Here is a 24,900-nt window from a genome sequence, read left to right as displayed (position 1 = left end):
TCTTTGGAGGGGATGATTTTTTAGGGGGTGAACCCCAACCCCCGGGGGTCGAGAGGCGCCGAGGCCGGGCGGTTTAACAGGCGTGGCCACGCGCGCACGAAGCAAGCTTTCCCGCCCTTTCAACCGCAGCAGCACTTCCGCGAGCCAGCGCAGGCGAGGGGGCGGGACGTTGGCGGCGCGCCGTTGCCGCGGCAACCGGGGAGCGTGGCGGGGAGGTGCCAATCTCGCGAGATTTGGAACCGACCAATGGGAAGCGCGGGAGGGGAGGACGTGGCGCGAGGCCCGGGGCCACGCCCCCATAAGACCCCGCCCCCGGGGCTCTGCGCAGCCGCGGTAGGGGCGGCGGAGGCGGAGGCGGGGGCGGTGGTGCTGGTGGCGGCGGCTGACACCCGCAGCGGGTCCGGGCGGTTCCTCCGGCGGCCAGCGGCGCGTATAAAAGCGAGCACCGTGCGCGGGCTGCGGAGACACTCGACAGAGGGCGTTGCGCGGCGGGGGGCCGAGCCGTGCGCCTGCGCAGTGCGGGCCGTCCGTCTGTCATCTGTCCGTCCGTCTGTCATCTGTCCGTCCATCCGTCCGCCCGTCCGCCCGCTCAGCGCCGCTCGCTCCGTCTTCTTCCCACCCTCGGCAGCCGCCCAGCCGCCGGGCCGCGCGGTCAGCAGCATGTTCAGCTGGGTGAGCAAGGACGCGCGGCGCAAGAAGGAGCCCGAGCTCTTCCAGACGGTGGCCGAGGGCCTGCGGCAGCTGTACGCGCAGAAGCTGCTGCCGCTCGAGGAGCACTACCGCTTCCACGAGTTCCACTCGCCGGCGCTGGAGGACGCCGACTTCGACAACAAGCCCATGGTGCTGCTGGTGGGCCAGTACAGCACGGGCAAGACCACCTTCATCCGCCACCTCATCGAGCAGGACTTCCCCGGCATGCGCATCGGGCCCGAGCCCACCACCGACTCCTTCATCGCCGTCATGCACGGCCCCACCGAGGGCGTGGTGCCGGGCAACGCGCTGGTCGTCGACCCCCGGCGCCCCTTCCGCAAGCTCAACGCTTTCGGCAACGCCTTCCTCAATAGGTACCGAGGAGTGGGCAGAGGGATCTGGGGGTGCAAGTGTGTGTGTGTGTGTTCCCGGGTGCTGGCCCCCCCCCCCGGGTCGCCGCCCCCCACTGTTCTTTGTCTCCGAGGACCTGGCGGGACCCTCTGCATCTTCCTCCTCCTTGGAACCTGGCTCCCTCCCCAGCCGCCTCTGTGGGATCCCTGGAGCGGTTTCAGACACCCCCCAGTTTTGCCTCGTAGTCAGTTTTTAAACTCCCACGGCGCCCCCACCGATCAGGGAAAAAGCGATCTGGAGTCCAGGCCAAGGCCACCTTTTTCGGGGTCCCCAAAACAAACCCCAAGGTTTGGCAAGCCCCAAGGTTTGGCCCCTTTCTTGCCACCGGGAACTGGACGCTCCTGATTCATTCATTCATTCATTCATTCATTCATTCATTCATTCATTCATTCATTCATTCATTCAAAGAGGGCTTCTCAGAACCTCCCAGTGGGTCAGGGATCTGGTTTTTCTGTGTCATGGAAAAATCCGGTGAAACTTTGAGCCTGGCCTTCAGCTTTTAGCTTCCCCTGGGCGGAGGTTCTGTGTGGAGGAGGGACGAGACGAGGAAGATCAGCTGAGTTTGGGGCTGCCCCAGTGGATTCCGGGGTGTGGATCTCTCCCTGCTCTGAGGGTCTGGGGCATACGGCCAGCCTCTGAGGACATTGGAGGAGACTCCTCCGGATGCTTGGAAGGACGGGGTGCTCCGCATTTCAGAGGGTGGTCCGGGCCGCCCACCCTTTCGCTCCACCCACCCCATAGATGGTGTGATCGGGCAGCAGCACTGAGTTCCCTGTAAGGCGCACAAAGCCAAGTCCAATTTCTGTCTAACTAAGAGTCAAAGAGCCTTCTTAGCAGGCTTTCCGAAATCTTTTTCCCTCCCTCTCCAGTGACCGCACCCCCTGGGCCTTTTGAAGTCTGGGGCCCGGGAGAGCCTCAGGGAATCCTTGTCTGGGACCCCACCCTATGGCGTACATTCCTTGGAAGGCCCTGGACAGCCCAGCACAGTGGGTGGACAGCCCAGCCTGCCCCAGCCCCTCTGATGACCTTAGTGGGGCCCTTGACTTTATCCCCCATCACACTGAGGCTGCCTATTTATTCTGTGTCCAGGGCTGAAACTGAGGCGGGGCTCTGAACTCTGAAGCTTGTTATTCGGGGTTATCAGAGCCATCGGAATTGATCTCAGCCCTTGTGAGTGAGCCCTGGGGTCTCAGGGAAAGTTTGGCCAGTGCAGGGAATTCCAAGCACGGTCCCCTCCCTGCAGCACTTTCAGAAGCTGGAGGTTACTCACTTGGCCTTGGTGTTTTTTTTCCCCTCTAGTTTTTTGGGCCACACCCGATTATTCCTGGTTCTATGCTCAGGAATCTCCTGGATAGCTTGGGGGAGCCCAATGGATGCCCAGGATAGAACCTAGGACGGCTGTGTGCAAGAGATGCCCTACCCTGTGCTATCTCTTTAACCCCTTTAGTTGTCCTTCCGACTTAATTATTTCTGGGCATGTTGCCCCCCCACCCCCCCACCCCACCCCGCCAGAGGCTCAGGGAATCACTCTGGTGAGCCAGGCTGAGCTGGCGCATCAAGCGCACCTCCCTCCCCTCAATCTTCTGACTCTCCCAGCTCTCTCCGGGACCCTGATCACTTTATTTTTCTTCCTCCCAGTGGGGACCACACCTACTGGGGTGTGTGTGTGTGTGTGTGTGTGTGTGTGTGTGTGTGTGTGTGTGTGTGTGTGTGTATGTGTGTGTGTGTGTGCAGGGCTGTGGGTGGAACTCAGGGCCTGGCACTTGCTCCACCACCTGAACCCTCCCCAGTGCATCTCCACTTGGTGTTGCCAAGAGCAGATCTTTCTGGAAAGTGCATGACCCACTTTTCGATTCTGAAGGCAGACAGTATCCCCAGCTGCAACAGAACTCCGACACTTTGGATTCTGAAGGCGTCCCCTCCCTCTGTTGGTTCCGGGAGCCTCTGCTCAGCCCAGCCCATCTGCTATGCTACCCTAGTGTATGCACACTGGAGCATGCAGTCAGGAGCACCTGTTGCTGCCCCCCAAAACAGTTCTTTGGGGTCCCAGCCAGGCTCTAGGATGATGTTAAGTCCCTAGGCTCTGGGGACCACAAGAGGCTCCCAATGCCACCACCCTCTCCAGAAGGCCCAAATGTCCTTGGCCTTGGAGAAAGGGGCTTGCCCGTGTGCCAGTGGCAGCCTGGGGGTTTCCAGTAGGTGGGGCGCTGAAAAGGCCTTTTCTCCAGAACCACTGAGTCATAAACTTGACTGTCCTGGGTTCTTCCCTAAGTGGCTGCTAGGAGATAGGAGTCAGATGGCAGTGGCTGGCAGAGTGTCTGGTCAGATCCCAGGGGGCCTTGTTTCGAAACGGCCCCGCCCCCTTCTGCCCCTTATACAACCACAGTCTCTGGGGATGAGACCTTTGTGGCCCCTACTGCCCACCTCCCTAGCCACCTTGTCACTGGGGCATCCTGGGGGTCCCTTCTCCATTCTTGGGGTCGCCTTTGCACTGAACTCTCCAGGGTTGGCTTGCTGGTTGGCATCAAGTGTGAGGCCTAGGGTTCCCCCAGCCTGCAGGTCAGCTGGTTGGGCTCAGTGGCACTGAGGGCCTAGCCTCTGGGCCATGGGTCACTGGGCTGGAGCATTCGAGGGGAGACGCTGGGCGGCACACGGTGCACCCACTGCTGGGAAGGCAGCATTCAACCCGAGTCTACAGCAGACAATGGCTCAGTATATTCTCAGCTCACAGGACCTTTTTCAGACGGCCTTTAAAGGATTCTTGTTTCTGGCCCACAGAGAGTCTCTACTATCAGTCGGACCGCCCCTGGCCCTTCTGGGCTGTTCTGGCCTCAGAAGGGCTCAGCCCTGCTGTGGTTTCCTGCTACCACTCTCAGACAATGGGGTGCTGCAAGTCCCTACCTTCATTTCCCAAACTTTTTTGTACCTGGGGTTCTTTTTTACTTCTGGTATCTTACCAGGAGGGTTTCTTAGGAGTGAAAATTTATCCCAGGGGTTGATCCCTCATCAGGGAATTTTGGGGGGTTTCACCCCCTCCTAGAGCTGGTGGTGCCCAAGGCAGCTGCACTCATTGTCTCTGACTGGCACCCCCTAAGGCTGAACTCTTGAACCCAGTGGCCTTGGGGGGAAGTGCTGATTGGGGCCCTGCTTGGAGCCTGTGGTGGGGGGTTTCCGGCACAGAATGTGGGTGCAGTCTGCTGACCTCCCTGGAAACGGCCACCCCAGACGGCCTCCTTCTGACTCCTGGAAAGGAAGAGGGTTGGGTTGGGCTTTGGGGAACCCCTCGTATCCCTGACACTCCATTTTTCCTGCAGGTTTATGTGCGCTCAGCTGCCCAACCCTGTCCTGGACAGTATTAGCATCATCGACACCCCAGGGATCCTGTCAGGAGAGAAGCAGCGCATTAGCCGAGGTGAGCTGGTCTGTCCCCACCTAATGTCACCTCACGGCCACCACTGGCACCCACACTCCCTGTCACCCTCCCTGCCTGCAGGCTGACGCTGCATTCCCACATTCCTCTGTAGCTCCCTGGACTCTGGGCTCAGGTGACCCTTGGGACCTGCCAGCAAGGAGGGAAGGATGGGGCGGGGCCTGCAAGCTCACTCTGGGATCACTCACTCCGGCTCTAGGCGCCTGGGCTTGCCTGGCTGAGTCTGGGGGGCCGGGCCTGGGCTCCCCTGGGGTTTATTCACCTTTGCCCATGTTTCAATGCCCTGCCTGGCTTCCTAGAGTCGGGACATTCCTCACTTAAAACTCCCCACACCACAGGACTCAGGGCTCCAGCCAAAAATGAGAAGCAGGCGGGAACTTGCGAAACCTGGGGGCTGGTGGGAAGTGCTTGCATCAGCTTGGAGGCCAGAGGGGCAGTAATCGAAGGCTCTGTGGTTGTCCGAGGAGGCGGGAAGGGCCCCTCAGCTTCGGGGCCCCATGATGCGGGATGACCCTATGGCATGGGATGTTTTAGCTGCCAAAGCTGGACAGGAGCCCCGGGCTGGGGAAGGGAGGGTGGGATTTGCCCAGAGCGGCGGCTTCGGCCAAGCTTTCCTGGGAGGATGGATTGGGACCAAAGTTGGGGCTTCCTGGAGAGCAGCCTGGTGTGCTTATGATTTAACTTGCAAATCTTGGGGCCTGGATGATAGCATAGTGGGTAGGAAGGGTGTTTTTGCTTTGCACAGCAGCTGACCAGAGTTCAATCCCTGGCATCCCGTAGGGGTCCCTGAGCCCCACCAGGAGGGATTCCTGAGTGCAGAGTCAGGTGGAACCCTTGAGCACCGCGGGGTCTGGCCCCCAAACCAAATGAAATAAGTAAATAAATGCATTGGCTTGCAAATCTTGGGTCAAGAAGATCGGACCCAAGTGCTGGAGTGTGCTTTGCGCGTGGGAGGCCCTGGCTTGATCCCCAGTATCATTGGGTGTTGCCCCCAACCAAACCAAACCAGGCCCAAAACACCCCTTGTAAATCTTTTCCATACCTCTGGACTATTGTGTTTTGCTGAGCTTTGCCTGTTGAAGTCAATGACCGACTATGGCTTGCAGGTGTGGGGACCCTTTGTTCTGGGGGTGACCAGTTTTAGAATCTCCTGGGCCTCGCCAGTAACCGGGGTTAGCACTCAACTCCCTTGATGACACTTATTGGAGCTCAGGGCCCCATAGCACATCACTTTCGGCTACTACAAAAAAAGTAAATTCATTTACATGAAAAGGTAGGGGCTGGGCCAGAGAGGCAGTTAATGCCCTCAACTAGCCCCTGCCACCCTGGTTTGGATCATCACAGGGAGTCCTGTGAGCCATAGCCCCAGAGCACTTCCAGGGTTGGCATAAACACCTCTCCTGAGCACTATTTCCTTCCAAGCTGCATTCGAGTCAGGCCTCAAGGGCTTAAAGCCATTGAGAAGTGAGAGAGGATTTTCATGGTTTGGGATGGGGTGTTGCCCACAGAGGGCTCTGCTCGGAGTGAACCCCTCTTCCCTGCACCCTGGCCTATTGTCCATCATCTGTTTGGGAGGGACAGAAGTAGGGTTTCTGGATGCATCCCACCCTCCCCCAGTGTCCCTGGAGTCACGCCCCCAAGGCTGGCCCCCTAATCCCCAAGCACAGTGGCAAGCTCTGGGCTCCGTCCCTGCTGTGTGTGGCTTTCAGTTGGCATCCCATGCCTCTCAAAAGCTGGAGTGAGCTCCAGAGGTGAGGGGTGCTGGTGGCTGTAGGGGTGGGGTACATGTCACCTGGGCGACACCCCACTTCCAGCACTGGCCCCCGACCTAACCACAGGGCATGGCGGAGAGGCAAGCAGGGCCCCATGGCCTGGGTGGGGAGTATTCTGGCAGAAATGGGAGTATTAGCCTAGAGGAGGGGTCCTGCCATCTTGTGCGCCTCACCCCTAGAACTGCCTTTGGGGGGAGTTCAGGTGTGCTCCCTCCACCACCCACTCAGCCTGGCTCCCCCCCCCCCCCGCCACTTCTCTGGGCTGGCCTAGAGTATTTCAGGATGAAGTTGAGCCCCCCCAGAAACCCCCAAGAATGGTGGGGAGCCAAGGGCTGGCCTTCCACACTCGGGGAGTTTTCTGTTGCCGCTGGTGACGATAAGGAACATTGCAGGGGGCTCCTTGTATCTGGCTCCGGCCACAGATGTGGGCAGCTGGGACCAACCGGGGTGCATGACTGAGTGTGGGGGCTCCTCGTCTATTTCTTTTTTACAGGGAGCACACCCGGTGGCACTCAGGTTACTCCTGGCTCTGTTCAGAAATCTCTCCTGGCAGGCTCAGGGACCATATGGGATGCCAGGGATAGAACCCGAATCGGCCATGTGCAAAGCAAGTGCCTTACCTGGTCTGCTATCACTCCAGCCCCTGGAAGACTCCCCCCCCCCCTTTTTTTTTTATTTCTTGATGTGTCAGGAAGTGGGAGGCAGGTACAGCCTCACCCCAGGGTCCTCTAGTCAGCCCCGCACGGGTCTCCCGGGTCCAGCGGGACAGCTGGGCTCGAGCCCCGGACAGATGGGCGGGCGCAGGCCTGTGGTGGCGGGACCAGCTGGCGGTACCACACCTGTTGCATGGGGCAGCTGATCGTGCAACCTCAAGCGTCTGCGCTGAATCTTTTTTTTTCTTTTTTGGATTTTGGGCCACACCCGGTGAAGTTTAGGGATTATTCCTGGCTATGTGCTCAGAAATCGCTCCTGGCTCCGGGGACCATATGGGATGGCAAGGGATCGAATCGAGGTCAGTCTAGGTTAGCTGCGTGCAAAGCAAATACCCTATTGCTTGCGCCACTGCTCCAGGCCCTGTGCTGAATCTGGGTCTCAGGCGCTGTTTCTCGGATTGTGTCCCCTTCAGAGGCTGCACCATGAGGCCCAGAGAGAGCCTCAGGACAGATCTGAACCAAGTGGGACCAAAAGTCTTGAAAACACCAATAGTGGCCTCAGGACAGACGGGCAGCTTCTCGGGACTGAGGGAAAACTGAAGCTCAGAACGGCTGTTCAGGAAGCTGATATGGGCCTGACTGAGGCTTTGTCCATCCGTCCTTCCTCCCCATGTGTCTGTAGGCGGTGCCAGCACAGCTGAGGGAAGTTAGTGGGGCCGAAATCCATGATGGAAACACCACCTTGACTCACCAAGTCTGTGCCTGGGCTTTGGGGCCACACCCAGCAGTGCTCAGGCCTTAGTCTTGGCCTTGTGCTCAGGGGCCACTCTATGAACCGGGGTTGCCCTCATGCCAGGACAGTGCCTCAATCTTTTTTTTTTTTTTTTTTTTTTGGTTTTTGGGCCACACCCTGTGACGCTCAGGGGTTACTCCTGGCTATGCGCTCAGAAGTTGCTCCTGGCTTCTTGGGGGACCATATGGGATGCCGGGGGATCGAACCGCGGTCCGTCCTAGGCTAGCGCAGGCAAGGCAGGCACCTTACCTCCAGTGCCTCAATCTTGCACTGTCTCTCCAGTCCGACTGTCTTTCCTTCCCCCTCCCTCAGGCAGCCCACTGAGAAGATCTGAGCTTGGCCTTTCTGGAACCTTCTGGAAAGAGCTGAGCCTTCAAGGTAGCTTGAGCTCTGGAGGTTGAGGGTACCTTGGCAGGCAGCTGTAACCATGGTTCCCCTATCCTGCCATCTGGAGGTCAGAGGCCTTGAGTTTCCGATTTAGGGGTGTGGGGTTCCCCGAGTTGGTGACTGCCAGCATCTGTGTGGATTTTACTGGCAGCCTCCCTGGAAGCAGGGGGCCCCTTTGCCCTCCCCGTGGGGCTGTCCCTGCACGTAGCTCTCTCTGAGGTGGGGGTCCCAGCGCAGGAGCCACACAACCCAACTGGTTTGTTTTGGCCGATTGGCTCCTTGTATGCGTGAGGGCGCGGGTTCCGTCCCCGCACTGCACTGGAGAAGTCGCAGCCCTCGGAGCTGTCTCGGCTCTCCCGGCCACCCCACCGTGTGTGGTGCAGAGCCGGGAGAGAAATACCGGGGCCCCTCGGCTTGAATGGCAGGAAACAAAAGCAGCCTGGAGACAAACCCTTCATTGTTCGTGTTCTAGAAACTTTTGGAATGAATGAGCAGCTTTTCCCCCAGCTGCTGCCTCTCACCTCGCTGGGATGGGAAGAGAGCACTTCGGCAGGCCAAGAGGGGAGGGAGCACTCAGGGCCGGACACGGTGGCTGGGACCCTCCCCCCGGTAGCTGACCCCCATGTCTGAGTCCGAAGCTATGCTGCTGTGTGACCAGCCCAACACCCAGGCTTCAGTCCCTCTTGCTGTCCCCCAATAGATGCAGAGACCCTGCTACCTCCCACTCTCCGCCTCAAGGGCCAGGGTCCTTGGGGTGGCCTCCTGTGTGCTTAGGTTTTTTGTTGTTTTTAGGCCACACCTGACTGTACTCGGGTTACTCCTGGCTCTGTGCTTAGGAATCCCTCCTGGTAGGCTCAGGGGATCGACCTTAAGGGATGCTGGGGATGGAACCTGGGTTGGCCTATTGCAAGGCAAATGCCCTCTCTGCTGTTCTATGGCTCTGGCCCCGGCCCTTTCTGCTTGCTGAGGGGCTCAGAACCTCCCTCTCGCTTGGACCCTGTTCTCTTCCCATTGGGTTAGCATTCCCCCGGAGCCCACTGTGTCTCCTCTGTTTGTGGGGATTGGTGAAGCCCTCGTCCCCCTCTTTCCAAGCCATGACTTGTGCTTGACTATGGGGGACGCTATGCCTTGGGGGTGTCTGGTGCCCAAGTTTAATGTTCCTTCTTGCTGAGGTGCTGAACATCGGGGTGCTCATGTGCCCCACAGCCTGGAGGCTCTGCGGGGGTGCCAGCCTGTGAGCTTTCCCACTCTGTCCCTGCCTCTACTCCCCTGCCTGTCCCCTGCTCCCAGCTCCAGGAGGGACAGTAAGTGGTGTGGCCTGTGTTGATGGCTGCAGGCTGAGGGGGCTTCCTGGCGAGCATCATGGAGGTGGTGAGTGGGCACAGGTTGGTCCCGGGGTGGTTCCCAGCCATCTCCACAGCCCTGAAGTCTGTTGTGGCCCTTTGTTGGGCCACACCCAGTGGTGCTCAGGGGTTACTCCTGACTCTGCACTCCAGTATCACTCCCATCAGGCTCGGGGACCACATTGGATGTCACAGATCGAACCCAGGTCAGTTGCATGCAAAGCAAATGCTTTCCCCGCTGTGCTATTGGCCCGGCCCTGTGTTGTGGCCTCTTTGGCGACCTCTGGGTGTGCCTGGCCAGCCACCACGTCTCCCTCCCCAACAGCGGGTGCACTTTCCCCAATAAACAGGAAATTTCATTCACCTGTTAAAATGGACTTGGCCCTGCTGGCTCCAGCTTGAGGTGCTCAGAGGTGCCGGGGGTGGGGTGAGGTGGGGGTGTAAGCGGCACGCTGGGTGACCCATCAGCTCTTCCCCAACATCCCTCGCTCCTCCCAGCCTCCCGCCCATGTTGTGTGGAATTGGGGTGACCTCAGCTTCCCACCCGCTGTTCTGGCTCCCAGGCCAAAGCTAACATGGGCTTGAGCCAGCCCGCCAGGACGCCCCTGTTTCCAGCACCTTGAATCCGGCTGGTCCACCTTCCAGCTGTGGGGCTCCCTGGTCGTCCATGTAGGGGTGGTCTGAGGACAAATAGCTGATTGAGGGGTGCAGTGGGGCCCCATGACTGCTCGAAGGTGCCATGAGCACTGTCTGAGTCAGCATTTCTGCAGCCTGGGCCATAAAAGGCGGAGTGACCCCCAGCCCCCTTCCCACTGAGCCTGGCTCTGTCTAAATCCCATTTTCTGCTGACAGCTTCGTGCAGGGCCCGGGGGAGGGTGGGAGGGCGTGCTCTTCCCAGCCAGCTGCTCCCTGTTCTCTGGTGCCTCGTACTTTGGAACCCATGGCCCGAGGTGGTGGCCCATGGCAGGCGCAGGAATAACTTGTCTCCTTACACAGAACTGGGTGCCCAGCTCGCCCCTACATTCATTCTCCTTCACCTCTGCAGGGGGATCGGCTCCATTCAGGCTGACAATGGGGCAGGAGGACCTTGCCCAGGCTGGGAGCACTGGGCCCCGTTTCGTAGGAGTTTCATGCTGACCTCGAAGCAGGGTTTTCCTCGAACTGGCCAAGCTGGTGGGTGTGGCCAGCCCAGGTCTTGTCCTGATAGCAGAGGGTGTTGTGGGTGTTGAGTTGACCACGAAGGGACAAGGGCAAGAGTAGCCTCGGCACAGAGCCTGCACACCCACTCAGCTCATGGGCATTCACAGGCACAGTGCCAGCCCTCACCCTGATCTGTCTATTCATTTGGGGGACTGCCCTGTCTTTGTGCCTAGCTAAGGCTGGCTCCCCAAGAGATACTCGGGAACCTGATGGTTCCAGGAATCGAACTCGGGGCACCGGCCTCCACAGGCTCTCTGGGCAACACACTTGTTTACCTGGAAATGATCACAAGGGGCCTGAGAGCAGGGGACCCACCTCTGTTCAGTCCTAGTACCTTATTGGGTCCCCTGAGCCCCAGTAGCAGTGATCCCTGAGCACAAGAGCCAGGAATGATGCCTGAGCACTGCTGGATGTGACTCCCAAATTCTTGAGTGAAAAATAAAAATAAAATGCTCCTGGGGGGGTTTGTGGGGCACCCCTCAGGCTGTAGGCCCTTGGCCTTTGTTCTTGTCACTTTGTTTTGTTTGGGGGTCACACGCAGTGATGCTCAGAGGGCCATATGGGATGCCGGGCTCAGTCAGAAGTCAGTGCTCTCCCCACTGTGCCTTCACTCCAGCCCCTTTCTTTTCTTTTCTTTTTTTTTAATCTTTTTGTTTTTGGTTTTGTTTTTTGGGTCACAGCTGGCAGCACTCAGGGGTCACTCCTGGCTCTATGCTCAGAAATTGCCCCTGGCAGGCTCAGGGACCATATGGGATGCTGGGATTCGAACCATGGTCCTTCTGGACGAAAGGCAAATGCCTTACCTCCATGCTATCTCTCCGGCTCCTCCAGCCCCTTTCTTGCCACTCTGCCCTGCTTTGGTTTTGGGGTGGGGGTGGTTTGGACTATACCTGCCAGCAGTCAGGGGTTACTCCTGGTTCTGTGCTCAGAAATTATTTCTGGCAGACTTGGTGTACCTGGCTGTGCTATCACTCTGGCCCCTGTCCTGCTTTTTTGGCAAGATAAATAAATAAAACCCTATACTCAGCCCCCAGCCCCAGGTATGGACTCAGTAGCTGGCAGGCACCATCTGATCTGAGGCCTGGCCCCGTCATTCTCTCGGAACAAGCTGGGCTGGTTCATTTTCCAGAGTGTCCTTTTGATGATCAATACATTTTTTTTTGTTTGTTTTTTTGGGTTTTTGGGCCAGACCCTGCAGTGCTCAGCGGTTACTTCTGGCTATCTGCTCAGAAATAGCTCCTGGCAGGCATGGGGGACCACTTGGGAGTCACCCAGGGATCGAACCTGGGTCAGCCAGCTCCATGCAAGCAAATGCCTTCCCCGCTCTGCTATCCACTCTGGACCCTTCTGTAGAGTTTGGGTCCACAGACTAAGGGGAGATACTGGGGAGCTGGATCAATGCAGCCAACCCCAACGGACCTCGGTTCAATTTCTGGCAACCCATATGGTCCCCTGAGCATGCCAGGGGTGATTTCCAAGTGCAGAGCCAGGAGTAACCCCTGAGCACTGCCAGGTGTGGAACTCCCCCCACCCCCCAAAATATGGGACTCGGGGATTCGAACCAACCACCTTAGTCCTAGTTCGGCTGCTTGCAAGACAAACGCCGCTGTGCTATCTCTCCGGCCCCTCAATACGTTTTTTTTGAACTCGAAGAGTTGTTAGAAAAAATGCTGAGAGATGGGGCCTGAGAGATAACACAGTGTTAGGGCACTTGCCTTGCAAGCAGCCGACCCAGGACCAAAGATGGTTCAAATCCTGGCATTCCATATGGTCCCCCAAGCCTGCCAGGAGCGATTTTTGAGCAGATAGCCAGGAGTAACCCCTGAGCGCAGCTGGGTGTGGCCCAAAAATCAAAAAAAAAAGAGAAAAATGCCTGCAAAGTCAGTGGGAGGGGTGGAATCCCCACTGGGTGGGGAAGGGAGAATGAACTGACCCTTTAGTCAGCCTTTTAATGATAGTTGTCTGCATAAAGTGCTCTTTATCCTTAGTTATAGGACCACACCTCAGTGCTCCCGGCCAGGGCCACTAGGGCCATGCCTGGCAGTTAGGCTGCTGGGCCTGAGGCGTCTGGTCTGAAAGGAAGCCAGGCACACCCGGGTTCTTTGTGGGACTGGCCTCCTGGTCTTAGGGGACTGGTTTGCACATCCAGGTAACCGGCAAAGAACCAGGACACTGAGTCCAGGGACAAGGAAGCTTGTCCAGAATTATTGGGCGTGCGGGACTTGGGCCCCCACACTTTTGAGTTGCTCAGGGATCACTCCTTGCGGTACTCGGGGGACCATCAGACATGCCAGGGATTTGAACCTGGGTCGGCTCCATTCAGGCAAAGGCTCTACCATTGCTCTGGGTCCCGGCTTGGCTGGAACTGTCCAGACAGGCGGTGACCGTTTGGGACCTGGGACCTGGGCGTCCCTCAGTGCTCCCACAGGAAAGGCCGCAGCTCTCCTGCTTCCGTGGAAACCTTTGTTTGTTTGCTTGTTCGCTTGTTCGGGGCCACACCCAAGGGTGCTGGGAGCTACTCTTGGCTCTGTGCTCCGGGACTTCCTGGCAGGGCTTGCTCGGGGACACCAGGTGGATGGACTGGGGGGGGGTCAATCCCAGGTCCCCTGCATCCAAAGTTTGTGCTTCGTCCAGCCTCTTGAGCTAGTTCTGGCCCCATAGCGGAAATACTTTCTTTTGGGTGGCGGGAGTGGGCCACATTCAATAGTGCTCAGGGCCTTTGCCTGGTTCTGTGCTCAGTGACTCTTGGCAATGCTTGTGGGGGACCATATGTGGTGTGAGGGGATCAGACCAGGGTTGAGAGAAATATAACAGGTACCTTAGTAGCCTCTACTCTCTGGCCCCAAAGGAAGAACATTTTTTTAGTAGTTTGTTTTGTTTTGTTTTTTGACCACACCCAGTGACGCTCAGGGGTTTCTCCTGGCTATGTGCTCAGAAATCGCTCCTGGCTTGGGGGACCATATGGGATGTCTGGGAATCGAACCAAGGTTCATCCTAGGTCGGTTCGTGCAAGGCAAACACCCTACCACTTGCGCCACCACTCTGGCCCCTAGTTTTTGTTTGGAGGCTACACTTGGCAATGCTCAGGGCTGACTCCTAACTCTGTGCTCCGGGATCACTCCTGGTGGAGCTTGGGACCATATGGGGGTGCCAGGGATCAAATCCAGTTGGCCACAAGCGAGGTGAGCATCCTACTTGCTGTACTATTGCTCTGGCCCTGGTTTTTTTGTTTGTTTGTTTGTTTTGTTTTTGTGCCACACCCGGCGGTGCTCAGGGGTTACTCCTGGCTGTCTGCTCAGAAATAGCTCCTGGCAGGCATGGGAGACCCTATGGGACGCCGGGATTTGAACCAACCACCTGAGGTTCTGGGTTAGCTCCTTGCAAGGCAAACACCGCTGTGCTATCTCTCCGGCCCCATGACCCTATTTTATTGATTTTTTTTTTTTTTTTTGGGAACCACACACTTGACAGTGCTCAGGTGTGGCATATTTCTGACGTTCCCCTCCAGGAATCACTCCCTGCAGGGTTCAGGGAGCTATGTGGTATTTGGGGGCATTGAACCTGGGTTAACTGTGTGCTAGGAAAGAGCCTTTCCTGCTGTCCCATCACTCACTCTGACCCCAGGAAATGTCTTTAGAGATACATAATAGAACTGGGGATACAGCCAGCATTTGCTCTTGCCTGGAATATGGGAGGCGAGGCACTAGTGTTCATTCCCAGCGCCACGGAAGTGAATACAGATGCGTTGTTGCGAGACACAGGCAAATTGAAAGCAACAGACCCCCCATCCCACAACTTCATTGATTTAAATGAGATACCAGGTGGTTTTCAGAGAAAATTTCCATCCACGGCTAACTGGGAAGTGCCACTTTAACCTCAGAATTCAAAGTGGTTGCTTCCAAAAAAAAAAAAGTGGTTGCTTCCATTCCTGCTGGCACGTTATGTATTCCAGTCCTCAGGGCACATGGAAAGGGCAAAGGCCACTGGCACCTTTCAAGGGCCTTGCTGCTGCTGGAGAGCCTGGGAAACGTAGTCTTTGCCAAGGGGTCCCCACAACAGCTTTTTGAGGGAGTAGGGCAGTTTGAATCACTCTTAGCTGTACTCAGTACTTGCTCCTGGCTCTCTGTTCTGGGATCACGCCTGGTGGTGCTCAGGGGACTATAGACAGTGCCAGGATTAAACTTGGGTTTGCAGCTTGCAAGGCCAGTGCCTTATCTCCAGAACTCTCTCTTGGGTTTGATGGCTCTTTCACTTTCTGTTTTGATTTTTGGGCACACCCAGTGGTGGTCAGGGGTTACTCCTGGCTCTGCACTTTGGAATCACTCCTGGCAGGCTCCAGGGACCATATGGGAATACTAGGGATCAGCCCTGGGTTGATTGTGTGCAAGGAAACTGCCTCCCTGCTGTACTATTGCTCCGGCCACCACCAGCACCCTGCTCTTTTTTTGGGGGGGAGGAGACCCTCACCCAGCCATATTCAGGGCTTCTTTCTTCCTGGCTCTGTGCTCAGGAATCCCTCCTGGCAGCGCTTGGGAAACCACATGGAGTTCGGGGCTTGAAACCCGGGCTGGCCACGTGCAAAGCAGGCTCTGGCTCCTGGGGGGAGTGGGGAGCACCTGGCACTTTCAGGAAGCTCCCCTGACCCCGGGGCTGAGAGCGGAGGCTCAAGGCCGTCTCTCCCCACCATCCCGCAGGCTACGACTTCGCAGCCGTGCTAGAGTGGTTCGCGGAGCGCGTGGACCGCATCATCCTGCTCTTCGACGCCCACAAGCTGGACATCTCGGACGAGTTCTCGGAGGTCATCAAGGCGCTCAAGAACCACGAGGACAAGATCCGGGTGGTGCTCAACAAGGCCGACCAGATCGAGACGCAGCAGCTGATGCGCGTCTACGGCGCGCTCATGTGGTCGCTGGGCAAGATCATCAACACACCCGAGGTGGTCCGCGTCTACATCGGCTCCTTCTGGTCCCACCCGCTGCTCATCCCCGACAACCGCAAACTCTTCGAGGCTGAGGAGCAGGACCTGTTCAAGGACATCCAGTCCCTGCCGCGCAACGCTGCGCTCCGCAAGCTCAATGACCTCATCAAGAGGGCGAGGCTGGCCAAGGTAGGGGCCAGGCGGGGCGGAGGGGGGGCTTCTCCCCCCCAGGTCCTGTTCACGGTCTCCGGGAAGTCCTCCAGGTCCTTTGAGAGGCCCCAGACCCAACTGTGCAGACCCCGGAGTTACCTGGGAAGGAAAGCGTGGTGGGTGCAGCCAGGACTTCTCTCGTGCCTCAACTTCCCTGTTTTGTCGGGCTAAAGTGGTCACCGAGCATGGCAGCAGAACAGTCAGAGGAAGGATATTGGATCCTTGCATTGCATTTACGTTCTGTTCTTTGCTATGGGCAGTGCGTGGAGAGAATCTTGGGGGTTCCCCGCAGTCTTGTATACTGTCCCCCTACACCCCAGGACAGGCTCTCAGCAGCATCTGAATTGCTGCAGTTTGGTTTGGGTGCTACAACCAGTGGTGCTTGGATTACTCCTGGCTCTGTGCTTGGGAGTCACCCAGGGATCGAACCTGGGTCAGCCAGCTCCATGCAAGCAAATGCCTTCCCCGCTCTGCTATCCACTCTGGACCCTTCTGTAGAGTTTGGGTCCACAGACTAAGGGGAGACACTGGGGAGCTGGATCTATGCAGCCAACCCCAACGGACCTCAGTTCAATTTCTGGCAACCCATATGGTCCCCTGAGTATGCCAGGGGTGATTTCCAAGTGCAGAGCCAGGAGTAATCCCTGAGCACCGCCAAGTGTGGATGTCCCCCAAATATGGGGAAGACACTGGTCATTGAGGGCAGCCAGAGTGACCCTTCAGGGACAGGCTCGAAATAGTCACCTGCTTGACCAGGGGAAGCTCCGTGGGCCAAGTGGTTTGCCTGTAAGACCCCTGGGTTTCATCCTGGGAAACCCTGGGTTTCCAAAAAGCACTACTGGGTGTAGCCACCCCCAAAAAAAAAAAAAAAAAAAAACCAACAAGCCAACAGTCGGCACCATGAGCTGAGCTCAGGTTCTGCATGCCGGAGGTTCCCCTGAGCACATGCTGGGTGTGACCCAAAAAAAACACAAAAACAAAACAATCACCTGGCCAAGAAGTGGCGCCAGTTGGTGGGTGGCAGGCCCAGTCCTGCCCGCAGGCCCCGCTGCCCGTGTGTGGCATGGAGTCGCTGCCCAGAGCAGACACCCACACTGTCTGCACCCCGAGGCCCAAGCAGTGACTTCCTTCCTACACCTTGTTGTCGCCTTTCTAGTCCCTCATTGCCGCCCTGAGCTACACATAGAACATAGATCCTCAGACCCTAGCCTCACCCCAGCTAAGCATTGGGCTCTCCTGCCCTTCCTTTGTTTCTTTGTTGTTGGTTTTTTTTTTTGTTTTGTTTTTTGGGTTACACCCAGCAGCGCTCAGGGGTTCCTCCTGACTCTACGCTCAGAAATCGCTCCTGGCAGGCTCGGGGGACCATATGGGATCCTGGGATTTGAACCACGGACCTTCTGCATGCAAGACAAACACCTTACCTCCATGCTATCTCTTTGGCCCTTCTCCTCCCCTTTCTGTGCCCACTCATAGCCCCTCTGGGGGCATGGGTGACTCTGAGGACGCTGAGCATAGGCTGCATGTTGGTCACCCATGGCTTGTCCCTGGTACCACACGGACCTCCAAGAACACATTGCCAAGAGATTTTTCTGAGTGTATTCCCGTCTCCCTTCTCCCCAAAAACGGTCTAAGATTTCCTAAAGATCTCAGTTCTAGAACCTTCCTGGGGATGAGGCTGGTTCCAAGAAAAGGGCTCTGAGTAAACCCAAGATGGGCTCAGAGCGGGCAGTGGGAGAGGAAGGCCTGTCTCCAGAACTGGGGTTCACTTGTTCTCCTCAGCTGAAGGCCATCCCCTGGCCTGCAGGCATGCACCCACCCTCCTGAGAAGCCCCGGGCTGCAGGCAGGCCCTGACCCCACAGCCAGCCCTCTCACCCCACCAGTCTTCTCCAGACTCTCTTGTCCTGGCAGGTGGCCCTGTCTTTGCCACCCAGCACTGACCACTGCGGAGTGAGCAGTAAAGGTGCCCTGACCCGTGTGGGGGCTCTGGCAGCTGCTATGGGCAGGCAACCTGGCCAGCAGGAAAGGGTTGCCTATGTCCCATGTAGAAGCCACTTGGCAGGACAGAGAACATGAGGGCCCTGGAGGGGCCCGAGGGGTGTGGTACCCCTACTAGGTAATGCAGGTGTGAGGTGTCACCACTCAGACAGCTCCCGGGGGTTTACTTGTCCTGAGTCACCCACCAGCCCATGAGGCCTGGCCAGATCCAGATGTGAAGGCCCGTCTGAAAAGCACCCCTGACTGATCCCTCCCCTGGGCCCCCAGGTACACGCCTACATCATCAGTGCCCTCAAGAAGGAGATGCCCAACATGTTCGGGAAGGAGAGCAAGAAGAAGGAGCTGGTCAACAACCTGGGCGACATCTACCAGAAGATCGAACGCGAGCACCAGATCTCGCCCGGAGACTTCCCCAGCCTCCGCAAAATGCAGGCAAGCCCCAGGGCTAGACCAGGACGGGGACCCCACCCGACCCAGGGAGGGGAGCTGAGCTGGCTGTGACTAGGCTGAGGGGAATTCGTGACTCACCTCGGCAGCCAGGGGGAGTCGTGCCAGGCGCCCCGCATCCTCCCAGTATCCTAGGAGGAAGGGAGGGAGGGAGGTGCTGGCCTCATGCTGGTGCCGGCTCAGAGCCAAGGCCCAGGGGTGTGGGGGGGCTCACACAGGTGCCCAGTTGATGTGGGGGTTGGAGGGCTCTGAGGTTCTGGTTCTGCCCCCACAGAATCCGCAGACACACGTGCACACACACAAGCATATGTCCCCCAGTCTCTCTCTCTCACACACACACACACACACACACACACACACACACACACACACACACACACACACACACAAAATACTGATTCCTCCCTCCCCCCCAACACAGGAGCTACTGCAGACCCAGGATTTCAGCAAGTTCCAGGCGCTGAAACCGAAGCTGCTGGACACGGTGGACGACATGCTGGCCAACGACATCGCGCGCCTCATGGTCATGGTGCGCCAGGAGGAGTCGCAGATGCCCTCGCAGGCCGTCAAGGGCGGCGCCTTCGAGGGCACCATGAACGGGCCCTTTGGGCACGGCTACGGGGAGGGCGCGGGTGAGGGCATCGACGACGTCGAGTGGGTGGTGGGCAAGGACAAGCCCACGTACGACGAGATCTTCTACACGCTGTCGCCCGTCAACGGCAAGATCACGGGCGCCAGTGCCAAGAAGGAGATGGTCAAGTCCAAGCTGCCCAACACGGTGCTGGGCAAGATCTGGAAGCTGGCGGATGTGGACAAGGACGGGCTGCTGGACGACGAGGAGTTCGCGCTGGCCAACCACCTCATCAAGGTCAAGCTCGAGGGCCACGAGCTGCCCTCCGAGCTGCCGCCACACCTCATCCCGCCCTCCAAGCGGCGGCACGAGTGAGCCGGGCCGGCGGGGCGGGGGGGGGAGGCGCCCCACTTCTCCAGGTCCATAAAGGCCGAGCGGCCCTGGCCTCGGCGCGAGCAGCGGACAGGCGCCCTCTTTTCTTTGACGGGCTGTGCCAGGCCCGGCAAGGGTGGCTGGTCGGGCGGGGCGGCGCTTGGGGTGGAGGCGGAAATTTTCACGCATCAGAACTGTGGATATTTTTAATATATACCGTTCGAGGCAGTCTTCTTTCTAGCCTCCTCTTCATCCTCCTCCTCTATCTGACCACCCCACCCACGGCCAGCCTGACCTCCCCTTCCAGGCTCCATGGCACCGCCTGGTGGTGCCTGTCTGCCCTCTGCCGGCTCAGCCTCTCTCCATGCTCCTGGATCAGCTGCTGCTTGGGCCCCCCCGGTGCCCCCACCTCCTGCCCCGTCTCATGAGCTTTGCCCTGCACCTCTGGCTCTTCTCACCGAGGCAAAGCCTTGCCGTTTGAGGGGGGGGAACCCCTGAGAAAACGTCTTCCAGAAAAACATAAGCTAGGATTTTTTTGTGGACCTAGGGGCCCCTCACGTATGGGCCAGCCTTACCCCTTCCCGAACACTCTTTAGCAAGCTGTGATGGCCTTTCGGCTGGTGTCGCCCACACCTGGGGGGACGGTTCCCCAGAGTCTGGGCCCCTCCTCGGTGCTCCTCCTGAGCCATAGGTCCCATCACAGGGACCAGGCTCCTCTCCTTTATGAGGTGGGGGGAACTGGCACTAATGCCCCCTGCCCAGGCCTCCCCAGACCAATCCGGAGCAGGACCTGAATGGGCCCCGGACCCTCCAGCCCAAGTCAGCTATCCGGACCTGGCTGGAGCTGAGAACACAGGTGGGGGCCATCCATCACTCCAGAGAGGAAAGTCTCAGGAACAGCCCCCCCCCCCCTGCTGCTCTTCACTCTCCCTGGGGCCTCCCACAGCCTCAGCCCACACTCCGGACAGTTCTGGGTGAGGACCACGGTGCCACTTGTGGGGTGCCACTTTCTGAGCGCTGGCTTAGCCGCACTCACCTGTGGAAGCAAAAGCTACGAAAGGAGACTTTTCCTGCATTAAAGACACATTGAATTGTGTGGTGGACTGGTTGGCTCCATGCGCCCTTCCTGGCCCCTGCACCCCAATTTTCAGGGGTTGTGGGTGTGGGTGGGCAAAACCTGGCTGAATCCTGCACTGTGACTTGCTCCCAGGGGTGAGCCTGTGCTTTCCTGTACTTGGGGGGGGGGTACCGTCCTGGTGGGGCAAGAGCCAGATAAGGTTCTGGGGCTCTGTAGCCCCAGGGTGGGGGGTCTAGACAGCCTGGAGGAGCTTTGGCACCCCAGCAACAAGATAACAATTAAGAGGGTGGAACCTCCTGTGGGCACAGATGGGGAGCAGATAGGGGTGCGGGAGGGCTGATGGAAGGGATGAGGGTGGATGGCTGGAGCCTCTCAGGTGACCAACCACAGGGACCCTGTGTTGGGTTTAGGTCCAAGTGTGATGGGGTACCAGGCAGCATGTGGCTGTCCCCCCGCCTCGAGCCCCACCATGCCAAGCTGCCTGGGACCCCCAGGAGCACCCCCAGACCCTCAGTGGCTGTTTTGGGCCCAGAGTGGACAGACCCATATTCTGCCTGCAGCCCTCACCCAGCCCTTCTTTCCCCAGCCTGCTTCCTCAGTGCCTGGCCACCTTTATAGAGCCTCGGGCGGCTGGCCAGGGGTGGGGGTAAGAGGAGGCGGTGAAACAGGCCCCCACCCACCTCCCAGAGCACCAAGGAGGGGTGCACCCACCCTTCCCCACAGCTGCCCACAGACTTGGAGGCGCCGGGGACCAGAGGGGTGGTGGCCCCCGGGTGGAGGTGGGGCCTGGCTTCCTGTGTACAGAGGGATTGATAATGATAAAAGCACGTGGGGTGCTGGGCTGCAGAGCGTGGGAGCCCCCCCTCTGCTGGGGAAGGGAGCCAGAGATGAAATTACCATCTGCACCCCCATCTGGAGGACCACCCTGTTGCTGGATGTCAGGGAGCGGTTCCAGAATGAGAGGGGGGGCACAGGCCAACTCTTCCCCCCTTCACTCCAATCAGTCCCAATAAAAACATTTCAAGAAACTGTGTATGTGGTCAGCTGTCCCTGCTCCCCACAGTGCTCCCCCCAGAATTCTCTGTGACCTCCTCATGCTTCTTGGCCAAGGTCACCTGCTGCCCAACCCAGGCTGGGCAGGGCCCTCCCAGGCCGGGCCTGGGTTCCTGCAGCAGCTTCTATGGGCATCACTGGGTTGAGTGTGGACTTTAGAGGCACAGGAAGCCACAGGTCTGATGCTGCCACACACAGAATGGATGGGAGGGCAGAAGGGGAGTCGGCCTTGAGCTTGAGCTAATGCCAGGACCTGAGGGCTGTGCTCCAGGGCACTTGGGGTTTCCCCTGTCCACACTCCTGCAACACCTGCTCCTTGAATTCTTTCTCTCTCAGCACCCAAACTCTGCAGTTTGGAAGGCCCCTGTCTGGCCTTCCCTGTCCCCTGTCCCCAGCATGGATGGCCTCACACATTGTCCTGCTGCTGGCAGGCACCAAACCTGGAACTGCAGAGTTCGAGGCTGGCACCATCTGCCTCCACAGCTTCAAAGGAAGCCACTATTTCTAGGCTTCTAGAAGGATACGAAAACGATCAGATCAGAAAGGCAAGATCAGAATCACTTGGAAATGCTATGAAGCAGAATTCAGTCCTAGGCTAAGTTCCTCTCCACATGTGGAATCCTTTCTCTTCTTTCCAAAAACCATAAATTAAAAAGGGTCCGGGACGGAGTGATAGCACAGAGGAAAGGGTGCTTGCCTTGCATGCAGCTGACCTGGGTTCAATCTCCAGCTTCCCATAGGGTCCCGAGCCTGCCAGGAGTAATTACTGAGTGCAGAACTTTGAGTGCCACTGGGTATGGCCCAAAAACAAAGAATAAAACATTTTTTTAAATGCTACGAAGTGGAGGCAAGTTCAAGGCTCAGCACAGCACAGGGAGCAGGACAGGAGTGGAGTGTGAGGAGGAGATGGAGGCTATGTTGTACCTGCCCCTCACCGAGCACCCACTGGGGGGCACATCAGGCATGGCCAGGCTGAGCAGATCTCCAGGGCATGTGTTAGGGCCCCAAAGGGCTGCTACCTGCGGAAACAGGACAGATGTGCCACGAGGTGGCAGCAGGTTCCCCCTAGCTGGGCTGGCACAGGGATTACCCTGAAGGGGCGGGCACACCTGGTGGGCGGGATTCCTGGTGGGTTGCCTGCAAGGAAAGTGCAAATTCCAGTCCCAAAGGCTGAATCTGGGGCTGCACCAGAGCCCACTCCAACAGGGAACTGAGCTTGGAACTGAGGGTGTGAGAATGAACATGGGGCTCTCCCTTCACAGCGCCTCTATGGACCAGGGCACCAAGATAATCCCCGATTTTCAAACTGCTCTGATTTATCATGCGCTTCGCTGGTGAGACATGATCACAGATGACAGGAGGGAAGGAGGTGGTTTTTACCCGTTGGAGGGAAGTAAGAGGTCTTACACCCAACATCTTCGACAAACATAATCCATGCGAGGGCCAGTCCTGTCGCTGGTACCAGGCATGTGGAGTTCTGGACAGATGTCCCCAAGGAGAAGCGATGACTGTTAAGACTAAAAGGACTTGGGGCCGGAGAGATAGCATAGTAGTAGGACATTTGCCTTGCAAGTGGCCAACCCAGGACCAACGGTGGTTGGAATCCCGGCATCCCATATGGTCTCCAGTGCCTGCCAGGAGCAGTTTCTGAGCAGAGAGCCAGGAGTAACCCCTAGCACTGCTGGGTGTGCCCAAAAACCTAAATAAATAAATAAATAAATAAATAAATAAATAAATAAAGACTAAAAGGACTCCACTGAGTAGTGCTCTGGCCCAGGAAGACCCGGGCAGGGTCCCAGATCCCGATTCTGTCACACGCCGTGGAGTTGTGAGAACCCAGAGTTGGGGGAGCAGGTGGGTTAGAGAGTAAGCCAGGATGCCCTTGATTGCTGGCCCTGGGACCCTAGTGGCGCAGCCACCACCTTCCATCCACTTTCCTTCCCTCCTGATCTCCGGAGAGGCAGCCGCCGGTCTCTGGCGCCCCCTAGTGGCCATTGAGGGTGGGCTCTTCCACTAGACCCTGAAAAGCCACAGGTGAGGGAGGGAGGACAGATTTCGCCAACTCTTGTCCCGGAGACAATGAGGCAGTGAAGCTATCTTCAGGCCTGGGCTGAGCTCCCCTGGCTGAAGCTGGCTGACCTGGGCGAGACAGTCCCCTGCAACTCCGAGGAGCTCAAATGCTGCGACTCCCTGCGGAAGTCTGGCGCACTGGCAGGGACATTAGCACAGTATCCCTGACTCAACTGGGATTCCAAGACTTGGTCTTGTCTTTGCAGGAAACACCCCCCCACATATATTTTGGGGGCCACAGTAGGGTTCAGGGATTACTCCTGGCTCTGTGGCAGAACTTGGGGGACCATATATGTGGCTGGGATTGAAGTCGGGTTGACTGCATGCAAGGCAAGAAAGAGCCCTATGCACTGTCTTATGACTCCGCTGTACTAGATTCTGTCACAGCGACCTTTTTTTTTTGAGGGGAGGTCACACCTGGCAGCGCTCGGGGGTTACTCCTGGCTCTATGCTCAGAAATCACTCCTAGCAGGCTCAGGGGACCATATGGGATGCCGGGATTCGAACCACCATCCTTCTGCATGCAAGGCAAATGCCTTACCTCCATGCTACCTCTCCGGCCCCTCACAGCGACCTTTTGTTTGTTTGTTTGTTTGTTTTTTGGGCCACACCCGGAGGTGTTCAGGAGTTACTCCTGGCTGTCTGCTCAGAAATAGCTCCTGGCAGGCACGGGGGACCATATGGGACACCGGGATTCGAACCAACCACCTTTGGTCCTGGATCGGCTGCTTGCAAGGCGAACGCCGCTGTGCTATCTCTCCGGGCCCACACAGCGACCTTTTATTGGAAGAAAAGTGTAATCTAAACTCACTCAAATGGCACGTCCATTGAATTTCTTTGGACAGCACCCGAGTCCCATGGTGTTTGATGCAGTGGCAGCTGGAGGACAGCTGGCAGAAATCAGAAATAGCCCTGGACAGACCCACCCACTTTCCCGTACTCCCTCTGGCCCTGCACCGACCTCTGCGTGGCCTGTTCCCTTCTAGACTTAGACCCAGAGAGAGTGACCAGCCCTAACCCTAGCTGGCTCCAGGGGGGCAGCAGCAGCAACCTTTGTCCTTCCAAGCCTGTCTGTCCACCTCCCCAATTGGTGTAGCTGACCCTGCTTCATCTAAGTGTCTCCTAGATCGAATGGAACAAAAAGAAAACGAGGAGCTGGAATAATAGCATAGTAGGGAAAGCATTTGTCTTGCATGAGGCCTACCCAGGTTCGATTCCTGGCAACCCATAGGGTCCCTGGAGCCTACCAGGAGTGATTTCTGAGTGCAGAGCCAAGAGTAACCCCTGAGTGCGGCCGGGTATACCCACCCCCCCAAAAAAAAAAAAAACAAATCAAACAAGAAAAGAAAACAAAATCCAAGACCAGCAAAATTTGTGAGGGCTCAGGGTCGGAACACAGAGGAGAGGTCATTTACCTATAGCACTCAGCCCACCAGAGTTCGATCCCTGACATCCCATAGGGACCCCTGAGTCTGCCAGGAGTGATTCCTAAGAGCAGAACCAGGA

The 24,900-nt window shown here is 57.7% G+C and overlaps 1 protein-coding gene across 1 annotated transcript; it reads left to right on the top strand.

Annotated features, from left to right (window-relative positions):
- Positions 1-562: 562 nt before the first annotated feature.
- EHD1 (EH domain containing 1) lies at positions 563-19,423 on the top strand. The gene is made up of 5 exons (XM_049780975.1): positions 563-1,064; positions 4,416-4,513; positions 15,374-15,786; positions 18,071-18,235; positions 18,672-19,423. The coding sequence occupies exons 1-5, from the start codon at positions 661-663 to the stop codon at positions 19,194-19,196; spliced, it is 1,605 nt and encodes a 534-aa protein (XP_049636932.1). The 5' UTR covers positions 563-660; the 3' UTR covers positions 19,197-19,423.
- Positions 19,424-24,900: the final 5,477 nt, after the last annotated feature.

Source organism: Suncus etruscus, chromosome 9 (assembly GCF_024139225.1).
Source record: "Suncus etruscus isolate mSunEtr1 chromosome 9, mSunEtr1.pri.cur, whole genome shotgun sequence".
Lineage (NCBI taxonomy): Eukaryota > Metazoa > Chordata > Mammalia > Eulipotyphla > Soricidae > Suncus > Suncus etruscus.
This window is presented reverse-complemented; position numbering and strand designations above follow the sequence as displayed.